Source organism: Corylus avellana, chromosome 4, assembly GCF_965113065.1.
Source record: "Corylus avellana chromosome 4, dhCorAvel1.hap1.2, whole genome shotgun sequence".
NCBI lineage: Eukaryota > Viridiplantae > Streptophyta > Magnoliopsida > Fagales > Betulaceae > Corylus > Corylus avellana.
The window spans coordinates 5,935,338-5,948,848 of record NC_142493.1 but is presented as its reverse complement, the minus strand read 5'-3'; the positions used below and the strand labels follow the sequence as shown (position 1 = coordinate 5,948,848).

At 33.4% G+C, this 13,511-nt stretch overlaps 1 protein-coding gene across 1 annotated transcript; it reads right to left on the bottom strand.

Annotated features, from left to right (window-relative positions):
* Nucleotides 1–4,024: 4,024 nt before the first annotated feature.
* LOC132179235 (alpha-glucosidase-like) lies at nucleotides 4,025–9,936 on the bottom strand. The gene is made up of 5 exons (XM_059591905.2): nucleotides 9,657–9,936; nucleotides 8,254–8,975; nucleotides 7,290–7,520; nucleotides 6,549–7,195; nucleotides 4,025–5,055 (listed from the first exon to the last, which is right to left on the bottom strand). The coding sequence occupies exons 1-5, from the start codon at nucleotides 9,893–9,895 to the stop codon at nucleotides 4,165–4,167; spliced, it is 2,730 nt and encodes a 909-aa protein (XP_059447888.1). The 5' UTR covers nucleotides 9,896–9,936; the 3' UTR covers nucleotides 4,025–4,164.
* Nucleotides 9,937–13,511: the final 3,575 nt, after the last annotated feature.

Sequence of the window (13,511 nt, the reverse complement as noted above, 5' to 3'; positions counted from 1 at the left end):
ACTCACAACCTTGAGGACCTCTAAACTTAGTAAGAACAACAATCTTCTCAAGTTGTCTCCATTGTGACCATCTTCAAGCAGTGCATCTCCTTATCGATCCTTTGGTAGACTTCTTTCTTCAAGCATCCATAGCAGTAAACTTTGTGTAGATGAACGAGCAAGGCAACATGCCAAAGGCAACACGCCAATCAGCAACCCCAAGTGGTGGAAAGCTCCAAGCTTTTTAGGAACTCCACTTGGTGTAACAATGGTGTAGCATGAAAGAAAGCTTCACAACCATCAAGAGAGGGAAAGCAATGATGACTTCCAACCCAATCCCACTTGAGGAGTAATCAACCTCCTCTAGAGACTCTTCCTTCTAATTTCCGTGCTTGGAGGTCCAACCTACCCAAATGAGCATCATTTTCTCTATATACAAAGAGAAAGGGCAAACTTGTCATAAGCTGAAAAAAGTCATTTGGGGAACCAAAACCAGTTCGGGTATTTTGGCCATAACTTCTTGATCCGAACTCCAAATGATGCCAACTCAATGGCTCTGGAATATCTTTCCAAGATCTATAACTTTTCCTCCAATGAGCATCTTCAAATTGGGACGTTTGCTAGGTCAAAAGCGGCTTTGAACTTTTTCTCAAATGGGCCTGCAAACGCCCAGCGAATGGAGCTCTCTGGAATTAGTACTGGAAGATTTCTTGGACTCACCATTCGAACGGCTAGCAAATGGAGCTCTTTGGAATTAGTACTGGAAGTCTTCATCCTGCAACACGTCCGAACGGCCACTCTTACCGGCCCTCTCTTGGAAATGTTGTAAAGTGCTCCTAAAGTGGCCAAGTTACATGTGGGATGCAATTGCAAGGTTTTGATCACTGAAATAAGCTAATTACATATTTGACAAAAATATCCAACACATCCACCTATTTCTTTCTAAGAATTACATGTTTTTCACAAATACAAATTCTATTATATCGCTTTTTATATTTAAAAAAGTACATAAAACAACGATTACAATAAAAAAAAATAAATAAATAAAAAAAAAACAACAAATGAGGTTTGGACAACTCAACAATAAGCCCAAAAATAGAGTAAACCAAAAAAAAAAAAATAAGGGAGGGGAGGGGGGGAATGCATTAAATGAATGACCCAATCTTATGCATTCTTGGCACGAACACCAAAAATTTTGACCGCCGGTAAAGGCGGTTAAACAAAGCACAGGCAGGGACATGACCGTCACGCGACCCTTCAACCCTATTTAACCCCTAAAGTGGGAGACATAAATAACCTTCAACCCTACTTGAATGCCTGTTTAGTAACAACTACATCAGAAACAAAGAAACAGAAGGAGAGATAGACAACAAGAAAGCAAAAAAATAAAATAAACAATAGCAACATTGGTGTGGGCGGGAGGCAGAAAACGACCTTAAGAAACCCACCACAAAGGTGGAAAGTGGCAGATGGGAGGAAACTAGGAAAGGAGGCGTCACATGTGGAGGAGAGCTACCCATGTGTGGAACACACGTCTGTCAGTAAGATCTACTTGCAGGAGTAAGGTGGTCAGATGGAGGAGTGGCTGGTGATATCTGGAAGCAGAGAGGCCCAAGAGTAAGGTGGAATGCGCATATGGGAGTGGAACTTCCTGAAGTATACATATCTAGATTGAAAAACTCAAATCCAAAAACTAAAAAAGAGGCGGATGTGGTGCTGGGAATGGCTGGAGGAGGTGAAGACCAGATGATCTGAAGCGAAGGAAGAGATAACGGAGCTATTGAAATAGGATAAATCGCCCAAAAAAATTGGATAAGATCTCAAAATAGACAAATAAGATCTCCAAAGAGGCAATTGGAGCCTAAAAAGGGCAGGAGAGGGAGGAGGAAGATGGGAGTTTAGGTGAAGGGGGAGGGAGGAGGGTCTCCCTCCTCCCATGGCAACCCGAATATCTTAGAGATACGAGGTTTCAAAGATGAGAGGTTTCCAAGAAAAGTTGATCCTACATAATTTAATTATATTTCAATATGCATGTTAAGTTCTTATTAACTTAGTTAATGAGAAATAATTAATATATCATAAATATCCATTGCTAATAAGATTTCAAAATTTTGAATCTCATATGTTGCTAAGCATGTGGCTGCATTACTGGACCAAATCTTGCAATTTTTACTTGTTTTTTTTTTTAATCTTCATTTTCTTTGATTGTTGTATGAGTTGTTAAAGTATCGATTAAATAATTAAATTTAGATGTTTTTATCGGTTAACTTTTTGAGATAAATAGTAATTTAACATGGTATCATAATGGAAAAAATAAAATTTACCCCCCTCCCAAACTACCAATTATTTCTCCTCTAATATTCAAAAAGTGATAAAGTAATCCTCCCAAACTACCAAACAGTTGCAAGTTGGCCACTCGGTTTGTCATTACGGTCAAATAGGATGAAAAATTCAAAACTACGTCGTTTTGGTATGGTTAAGTTACTAAAATGTCCTTTTTTTTAAAAAAAAATCAATTTAAAAAATGCCCCCCAAAACAATATCATTTTGGAAAAAAAAAAATCGGTGGTTTAAGGGTGGCCACCCAGCTGCTGGGGGTGGCTGGGCGGCAAACCCCAAGCCTGTTGGGGTGGCTAGGCTGCTTCTTTTTGTTAAGTTAAAGGGCCCAAAAGGAACAAAAAAAAAAAAAAACCATATCTGTTTTTGATCATTTGACTGCAAGACTTCAAATTTTAATTTAAAAGATTTGAGCACCAATCAGAGGATGACTGCAGTCGTGGTTACCCAACCTTTTTTATTTTAGGTTTCCCCTTTTGCATTTATTTTTCAATATATATATAAAAAGGGCAAAATATAAAAAAAGCCTCCAAAACCATCAGTTGTTTGCAATATAACCCCATAATATTTAAAAGGTACTAAAATAACTCCCAAACTATCAAAATGTATCAAAAATGCCACTTATTTTTTATATTCTTATAATACCCCTATTCTTTTAACAAATAAAATAATAAAATAATTGTAAAAAAAAACAAGGGGTGAATAAATACTAAAAAAAAAAATGTTTTTTGGAATAACTAAATAATTAGTCGCTGTAATTGACATAAATTGCAAATTGCTTCATGTCATATTAATGTAAAATCAATTTGGTAGTTTGATGGGCTACTTTAATACCTTCTTTTTTTGGAATATCTCAAGAACCGTACCTTTTTTTAAAAATAAAAAAAATTTTGTTTTTTTTTTTTTTAAAAAAAAAAAAAATTGTTTGGTTTTTTTTAAATTGTTTTATTTGTTAAAAGAATAGGGGTATTATAGGAATAAAAAAAAATAAGTGGCATTTTTGATACATTTTGGTAGTTTGGGGGCTACTTTAGTACCTTTTAAACATTTGGGGGACTAGATTGCAAATGGCTGAAAGTTTGGAGGGCTTTTTTTATATTTTTCCCATATAAAAATGGCATTACTATATTTTTATAGCCATTTCTGTTATTTATTTGACGGATAGCTTTTGTATTTGTTGGGTGTGTGTTTGAATGGCCTAAAAATGCGTTTAACACTCAAAAAGTTCGTTTGAAAAAAATAAAAAATAAATAAATACTAGTTTGGTAAAAAAAAACATTAAAACGCTTTTAAGGGTTCAAAAAGCCTAAAAATAGCATAAATGCATTTTTGGCAAAAGTTTAAAAATAAAGCTTTTGACAAAAAGTATTTTTTGACTTAAAAGTTCTATTTTTTAAACACAATCTCAAGCATGCTCTTAGAATGAACATTATGTTTCAAATCTACCAAAATAAAAATTTAAAGAATAAGTAGAGGATCAGGTGACTTAAAAAGTGGTAAGACAAAAATACCCGTCTAATATAACCAACTGGATATTTATCAAATTCAAATGAACTGAAGAGAATCCTGTTCCGGTGACTTAGCACTTCTCACCTCTCCATTATTATTCTAATTAAGCTCGTATTGAACACCTCTTACGGAGATCAAAGCTCACTTGACACTTAAAAAGACTTTATCTGAGCTTTCCTTCCTTCTTCTTTCTTTTGGCTTAAGAACATGTTAATGTTATTCATATTTGAACTTGATTACAAACATACATATTGCCAGTTTTTTATTGGAATAAAATATTCAAATGCTCGTAGGCAATTTATTGCTTACAACAATTTCTGGCGTTTTAGACTTCACTGATCACTGCCTTGGAAGCTTCAGCTCCAACTTGAAATCATGTCCAATAGGTAGCCACAGTTTTGAGACCTCAACGGTAACAAACTGCCCAGAGCTGTCCAAGCTTGCCTTTATAACTGATTTTCCCTTCAAGTTTGTTCTCTTTCTAAATTCTACTTCATATTCCTGAAATCTCTTAGCCTTCTCCAACCCTATGAAAGTCACTTTATTTATGATCCATTTTTGACTCAAAGCAAACTCCCCATTCACAACCTTTGAACTAACTGATACATTTCCCCCTTCTTTTCCACCAGAAAATCTCACTAAGCTCCACCTCCCTCCCTTTCCTCCCATCTCAACTTCCTCTCCATCATCCAAGAAAACTTCTCCAACACTATCACCACTATTGCTCACCACCACCAAGAGTTGAAACGCAGTCTTCCGAGCTGCTCGTGTTGTCATTGCCGCCCCTTGCAAGGCCAAAATATTGCCTTCCCGAACGTGCACGTTTATATGATCAAGCGGTGCGTCAAGCCGGATATTCTTGCCTGATTTAACACTCAACGAATTCGAGTAGTCGAAGAGGTCAAACCAGTTTCCTGCAGGGAAGTATGCATCGACTGAAACTGCTCCCGACTTCAACACCGGTGAGACCATTACGCCTTTACCAATCAGAAATTGTGTATTGATTTCATAAGTGTTGATATCTTGAGGGAACGAGAAGAAAAGGGGCCTTGCAATGGGGAATCCTCTCTGGTTTGCTTCATACATTAATGTGTAAAAGTAGGGGAGAAGCTGGTAGCGAAGCCCCAACACCTTCCTAGCTGTTGCAGCAACTGAATCCCATAGATAGAGTTCTTGACGAATAGTAGACTTCGCCGAGTGATCTCTTGCAAAGGGATAAAAGGCCCCTAGCTGCACTTAGATCAAATACTGATATTAGATGTTTTATCAGAAAATAAGCACCAATTTTTCTTAATTCTGTATAGAAAGGCACTCAGGATTCCTTCATTATCACTTTGTTTCTCAGCGCCTTCGTAAAGATTTTGAAATTTTTTTTTAAACAAATGACAAAAAACCAAAAAGACAAACAAACATGTGCGCTCTCGCGCACAGAAATTAAACCACCAATTATAATTGAGATTTGGAAGCGTAACATTCCTATAATATCAACAAATAAATAAAATGGGAAATTTCACTTAATTCCCCTTAACTTCCACTCGTTTTGAAATTAGTCCTACCAAAGTTTCAAAACTCTCAATTTAAAGTATCGAACTTTCAATTTTTTGCAATGTTCCCATTTCATTAGGATTTTCCGTCAATTCTTGTCAAAACTACCAAAATATTCCTATTTTTTTATTATCAAAAAATAAAATAAAAAATTGTAAAGATTCAGGTATTGGTCAAGATTTAACGAAATTTGTAAAAATACATAGGCCTAAATCTTTGCAATATTTTTTATTCTTATATATATATATATATATATATATATATATATGGGAAAATTACAGTTTACCCCCCCAAAGTTGACAGTGTTTTTCAATTCGAACACCAAAGTTTCAATTTTTGCAATCCACCCCACAAAGTTTCAAATTTTTGCAATTTGACCAATTGTATCCAAAACTTCACATATTGTCCCTAATTTTTATTTATTTTTAATTTTTATAAAAAAAAATTTTAAAAAAAATTCGGGGTGGCTACTTTGTTTGTTTGTTTGTTTTTTTTTTTTTTTTATAAAAAATAATAAATAAAAAAATCAAGGGTAATATGGGAATTTTGGGATAATATTGGTCGAATTAAAAAAAATTGGAACTTCGTGGGGGTGGATTGCAAAAATTGAAACTTTGATGTTCGAATTGAAAAACGCTGTCAACTTTGGGGGGGTAAACTGTAATTTTCCCTATATATATATATATATATATATATAAAATAAAAAAATAAAAAAAATAAAAAAAAAGAGTATTTTGGGCAATTAAACAAGATTTAACGAAAAATCCTAACAGATTGGTATATTGCAAAAAATTGAAAGTTCAATACCCTAAATTAAGAGTTTTTTTAACTTCGAGAGCATAGTTTCATAACATGTAGAAGCTCAAGAGAGTTTTGTGAAGTTTCCCCTAAATAAAACAAAGCAACACAAAATAAAGAAATAAACTTGGGGAAAAAAAGGTCTCACACAATCAGAAGGCATAGACTACTTTCATGTGCTAAGAAATCTCAAACACTCATATCAAAAGATAATAGGTAAAAAAAAGAAGAGAAAAAAGGTTCCACAAAGTCAGAAGGCATAATACACTACTTCCAAGTACTAAAGAAATGTAAAATACTCATATCAACATCTAGAGAAACCAAACATAATGATACAATGTCTATTTATTTGTTTTTGTGAAGGAGTATCATTTTTGTACCTGAATCCAGCGCCCACAGAGTTCTTCAGTTGTATCACTAGCAAAACCACAGATATCTGCCCCAACCATTGGAATTCCAAAGAGCCCAAAGTTCAAAATTGCTGGAATTGTGTATGCCAAATCATCCCATGTGGCAGCGTTATCTCCAGTCCAGTGTGCTGTGTACTTGCCAGAACCAACAAAAGTTGACCTAGAAAGTATAAATGGCCTTTTACCAGTCACCTTGATTAAGGCTGCATTAGTGACTTTGGCTTCTAGGAGTCCATAGAGGTTATGGGCATTATACTCTGTAATGTTACCAAAGTGTAAGGATGATGCAGCTACAGTATTATTAATAATGGGCCGCAAAGCTCCATAATCATTAATTTTGTAAGGAGGGTTATCAAGAGAAGAATTTGGAGTGGGAGAAGAAGTCTTAAAGCTGGAAAGCTCGTTCATGTCGAGCCAAAGACCGTCAACGGGAAGCATATCTCGAAAGATTTTAATCTCATCACCCCAATATGCTTCACTGGCTGGATTCAAAAAGTCAGGGAAGTGGACAGGGCCAGGCCAAACTTCACCCAAGTAAGGGACTCCATCACGTTTTATGAAGACATCAGCTTGCAGCCCTCTAGTGTAGGCTCCATATGACTTATTCACACTGATACCTGTAAACTAATACAATGTTACATCAATTGAGAGAGGGAGAGAGAGAGAGAGGTTTCAGCTCAAGAAAACAATGACAAGTCTAGTACAAGGTACCAGGATCCACGATGAGCACATATTTCTGATCATGTTTGTGAAGAGAGTGAACAAACTTTTTCATTTGCTGCAAGGGAAAGTTGATGGGATCAAGAGTAAAATCCTTATAAGCATCCATGTAATCAATATCTGTCCACATAACTTCAAGAGGTATACGGGCTTTTGCATAGCCAGCAACCACAGCTTTAATATCAGAAACGTTTTTGTATCCCCATCGACACTGATGAAATCCTTCACATATAGACAACAATCACCAACTGGGTCAGCATTATTTTAACCATTTATCATCATATAAAGTCTTAATCTGGACTCAAGTTTATATACCATAATAAAATTTGCTTTTCGCAGAATGTAAATGATATAGGAAATTACAAAACAGAGAGTCACAATTATTGCAGGTAATTTACTTAAATGTTCAAGGTTATTTTTGGGTAGGACCACAATTTACAAGCCAAGGATTCAGATACCATAGAGATGAATGAAAAACTCAAGCCTCCGATCAAATTAGAGCATGTTTGAGATATGTTTGAGATTGTTACTGAAAAATACAGCTTTTAAGTTAAAAACTGCTTTTTGGCAAAAGTTTCATTTTTATAAGTAACTAAATATGCCGGCTTTTATTTAACACAGCTTTTTAGGTACTAAGGGCATGTTTGGGTGTGTGTTTAAGAGGCCTAAAAATGCATTTAATACTCAAAAAGTCTATTTGAAGAAAAAAAAGTATCCGTTTTGTAAGTGCTTTTAAAAGTCCAAAAATCATAAAAATAGCCAAAAACACATTTTTAGCAAAAACTACATTTTTTGACTTAAAAACTTTATTTCTCAAACTCAATTCTAAATATGCTCTAAAAGTAAGCAATCTCAAACAGGTCTTAGTGATTCAAAAGGCTCTAATCATAATAAATCATATTATGAAAAATACTGAAAAAGAAAAACTAAATAAAACAAAACAAAAAAAATTTACCGAAGGACCAGTACGGCATGGGGGTAGGCCGACCAATAAGCTCCGTGTATTGCTCGGTCACCATCTCCGGCGACGGCCCAGCAAAAATATAGAGGTCAACAATCCCGCCAATCACCTTGTACGTTATCCTATCACCGCTGTAGAGGACATCCATGCCATTGCTGTTGAGAAGCAGAACTCCGTGGGTGGTCCCCTCCGCCACTCTCCCATCACGGGACGGTGATCGGACGTCCATGTAGAAGGGGTGGGACCCGTAGAGGTTGAGGTCGATATTGAAGCTGGCAATGTCGGCGGCCCAGAGAGTGAGCAGCTGCGTCTCATTGGGCTGGAGCTTGAAGGAGCTCTTGGTGTGCTCGCCCAGGCCGTAGAGCGAGGAGCGCTGCTTGGGGAGGGAGGAGGAGAGCTGGATGTACTGGTCCTTGAAGACGAGGAAGTCGTTGGGCTTGGCGGATGCGTCGAAGACGACGTCGTTTGACGACTTACGGGCGACGGAGTAGCCGAATGGGGTGGTGTTGTAGAGCGTGAAGATGAGGTCGGAGCTGGGGTGGGAGAGGGAGAAGTGGGTTTTGGGGCGCCGAGACGACGTCGTATGATGGTGTTGGTCTTCCGTAAGGAAGCAGTGCGAGGAGTCGGTTTGGCGGGGGACGATCTCCTGCGGGACCTCCCATCGTTGCCGCTCCGAGTCTGTTATTCGGATTCGCAGCCGGTCTTTGGTTTCAAAACTGCAAATTCCATGGTCACATTATATTTACTTTCTTTTTTTTTTAATTAATATTTTTAAAAAACTGAAAGGACAAAAATGTCCTCCCAACATAATTAACTTAATATTATTAAATTAAAAATAAGATTATGTTCCTATTCTCATATCTTAATAAGATCGACATTTATACTCCTAGCATGACAAGACTCAACATAATGTCTTCCAAATTGTTTACATTCTTTCTAAATTGACATAAATTTAATATAAAATTAAATAGTTAAAAGTAAGCGATTCAACATTTTTAAAACATTTTTAATTAAATAAGTTGAATTATAATTTATTTATATAACATACAAAAGAATTATTTGAAAATCAGGAAAATTTTACCCCCAAAAAATACAAATAGGCAAATTTTATAATAAACGAAGATTTTATGGGTCTAAAACGGAATTATAATATAATTTGATAAAATATATATTTTATACTCGTACGTATGGCGGTAACACGTGCCAGCATTTTTTTTGACACGTGCCAGCATTTGTTTTGTATGAAAAGACAAAAAGCCGCAGACGAGCTTCACCAATGGCAAGAAAGAAAATAAGCGAGAAAGGCCAAAATTCATCAAACCATTTTGAAGAATTTCGTAAGAAATGTAGAGAGTGATACGGTGTCGTCGAGATCGAGTTGAGATGAAGAAGCATACCTGGCGATGAAGTTGAGATTCTGGATGTCGGGCCCGAAAACGGAGGAGCTCTTGATGAGGCCAAGATGAGCGGTCAACGTGTTGCCGGAGGGATCGACGGCCACAGATTGAATTGTGTAGCCATACCCAACTGATTCTTTTTCATTTTTTCCGTTCAACGGAGCCAAGTGAGAAAGGAAGATACAGAAGACGAGGAAAAGGAGATGAGGATAAGATGCTCTCTCTCTCATCCTTTTCATTGCTATTTTTGGGACCGGACCTGGCTTCTATGCAGTAGTGGCCTACTTTTCAGTAAGAGCATTCCTAGCAGTTTTTTTCTTTATTTTCTTTATATTTAAGGATTCAAACTACTTTTTACTTTTATATGTCAAAATACACCCCAATAGCTTCTCTTAATCATTTCCTATATCATTAAAATATTTTTTTTTTTAATTATATTATATAGATGAGAGGAGAAAGGAGAGAGAATTGTAAGAGGAGAGAAGAGAGATAAACGTTTTTTTATAATTTTAATAATTATAAGGATTGCAATAGTGGAACCCTATACTTTGGGTTCCACTGTAGCGATCCCCATGGTTGAGGCTCATTTAGAGAGTCTGCTGTGGGACCTTTTTTACAGACTCCCTTATAGGAAGTCTGCTGGGAATGCTCTAAGGAGGAAATGTGGAGATGTGGACTACTACCGTATGGAAGCCAGGTCCCTATTTTTCAGTAAGGAGGAAATGAATAATCGAAGTGAATAATGTGGCAATTAAAAAATCATTTTGTTTTGAAAACATCGCGTACTCTCTATTATTCTTTACAGCCTTGTTGAAACTATTTTTAAGTTATTTTCGTGAAATAGTTTGGTGAAAATGCTGAAAAAGTTGCTTTTTCAGTCATACCAATTTGATGGAAAAAAAAAAAAAAAAAAAGTGAGCGAACACCCTCATTTTTAATAGTAAGTACTATTCACTCACCAATTACATAAAAAAATAATAATTTATCTCTCTCATTTTTTCTTTTCTGTTTCTCTCGCATCCTTTAATAGTTAAAAATAAAAATAAATAAATCATTGAAAATGAATATTGAAATGGAATAGGGAAAGTCGATTATTAAAATAGCTAGCTCAGAACCCGCGCAATGCGCGGAATTATTCATCATAATTTAATTTTAAAAATTAAAACACATCTCCATTGTATTTTTTATTAGAAGTCAAAAAAGTTGTGTAAAAAAATCTATCATGCCTATTTTAATAAAAAAAAAATACTAAAAGTTATACAATAGTATATTACTGAACATAGTGACACAATTACACATAAGATTGCATGAATATATAAATCACATAAAAATATACTATCATAAGAACCATATATAATTTTAGTTTTAATCCATACAAATTAAAACATATTAAAACATTCCCATGTGTATAATTTAAAATGGAAAGAAAGTGTATAGAAAAAAGAAAACAGCAAGAAGAAAACCTGGAATGAGTTAAAACATAAGACCCTTAATTAATTTTAATTTAAGCACATTACAAAATACATAGTAAATCACACAAAAAAAAAAAAAAAAAAAAAAACACATAAAACTTTGACATCAATTAAAACATAAAACCCTTAAAACATAAGACCCATAAAACATATTAAAATATTTATTCTCATATGAGTAGTTTTATCTCTTTCATAAACGAAAGAGGTAAATAATCATTGAAGGAATATTGGAACACAAATAATAATAATAATAATGAACAATAAAATCAATTAAATTTACAAAAGAAAAATAAGAAATTTAAATGAAAAATAATATATAAATTAGAACATAAAATAAGGAAAAAATGAAAAATAAAACAATATGAAATAAATATCTCTTTCTCTATATTTCTCATAGATCCAATGAAATTCAGAGGTATAGGAAAAAAACGTATTGTCAAATAAAGTTTGTCCTTTTTTTTTTTTTTTTTTTTTTTTTAGACTATCCTTCACATATATAACATAAAATGCACTACTTTTAGGACAAACTGAATGAACATCAACATAATCTAAAAATCCATACCTCATACCTCATACCTCTTTTTCACTATCATTTCCTTCAATCCAACGTAAAATTTACAAAAGAAAAATAATCAATTTGAATAAAAATATATATAAATTAGAACAAAATATAAGAAAAAAAAAATTGAAGAATGAAATAATATAACACTCTATATAACGTAAAAGGAACTACTTTTAGGACACATAGGAAAAAAAAAAAAAAAAAAAACTCAATAAACATCAATGTCATAAAAAAAAAAAAAAAAAAAAAAAAAAAAAAAAGTCATACCTTGTACCAAAAATAATGATAGGAAACTCTCTCACTATCATTTCCCTGAATTCAATGTAAAATTTACCAAAAAAAAATAATCAATTTGAATAAAAAATAATATATAATTTAGTAGAAAATTTAAGGGAAAAACAAAAATGGAAGAACATAACCACATGAAATGAAGATAAAAAACTAAAAATAAATTTTTTAATATAATTGAAAGTATTGTCTTTTTCTGCTGTATACGTTTCCTGATTCCAATGAAACTTTGAAAACCAATGTCATTCGTTAATTAAGCATGTAAATAGAAAAATGAATTACTCAATGAACAACAATGCAAACTAAAAAAATCCTCAACTAAAAATAACATAGAGAACTATCTCTCACTATCATTTCTTGAATTCAATGTAAAATTTACAAAAAAAGAAAAAAAAAAAAAAGTAATCAATTTGAAGAAAAAATAATGTATATATATATATATATATATATATATATATATAAGGAACAAAAACGAAAAATGGAAGAACATAAATACAGGATAAAGATTAAAAAAAAAAAGGAAAACAATGTGAAAAGAACTATTCTAGCAAAATAATAATAATAAAGAAAAAATAAAAACAAAAAAAAAAAAAAGAAAAAAGAAAAAAGAAAAGAACTTAAGTATATTTTTTCATTCAGAAACAACAATTGGAAACTCTCTCTTTTTATCTTTTTTTTTTTTCCTAAATTGAGTGTAAAATTTACAGAATAACATTGAGATATAAATAGAAAGTAAGAGAAGAAAAAAGAAAAATAAAAAGAAAGAGAAAGAGAGAATTTTGGAACCTTTTGTTTTCTTCGCTAAGACATTAATTAAATGTGTCCTAAATAAAGCCCCTAGGTTTTAATTGTAGGATATAAAGAAAGATAGAGAAGGCATACAGACAAAAAGAGACAAAAAGACAAAATTTAGGAAGCTTTTGTTTTTTTCATTAAGATAATTAAATATATTACAAATAAAACCTCTGAGTTTTAATTATAAACTTTACAAAAGAGAAGTAATCAATTTGAATAAAAATAATATATAAATTTGAAAAAAAAAATATAAGGGACACAAACATAAAACAGAAAATAAGGAAAAAAGGAAAAATAAAACACCATGAAATAAATATCTCTTTCTCTATATTTTTCCTAGTTCCAATGAAATTCAAAGGTAGAGAAAAAAGTATTATCAAATAAAGCTTTTTTCTTTTTCTTTTTCTTTTTCTTTTTCTTTTTCATTTCGACTATCCTTCACATATATAACATAAAAGGAACTACTTTTTTTTTTTTTTTTTGAATAAAAGACTGATCTTATTCAAAAAATCTGCAAAGTTACAAAAAACATCTAGAGCCAAGAGACTCTAAATATCAAGAGCTCGAATGGGCTCTAACCAACAAGAGCAGCTTGCTCTAAAACAACTACATCACGAATAGAATCTAGGACTTCTTCCATCCAAACTCTCGCCACCCCTGTGGAGACTCCTGCCCTTGCCAAAACATGAGCTGCTTCATTAGCCTCTCGCCGGACATGTTCCACACTCCAACTCCTAA

Excerpts from the sequence above, each read along its gene's own strand:
- LOC132179235 (XM_059591905.2), bottom strand. The coding sequence starts at position 9,895 with ATGAAAAGGATGAGAGAGAGAGCATCTTATCCTCATCTCCTTTTCCTC. Across the intron at positions 8,976-9,656 it reads AATCTCAACTTCATCGCCAG|TTTTGAAACCAAAGACCGGC; the intron begins GTATGCTTCTTC and ends TGGAATTTGCAG. Across the intron at positions 5,056-6,548 it reads TCTGTGGGCGCTGGATTCAG|CTAGGGGCCTTTTATCCCTT; the intron begins GTACAAAAATGA and ends ATCTAAGTGCAG.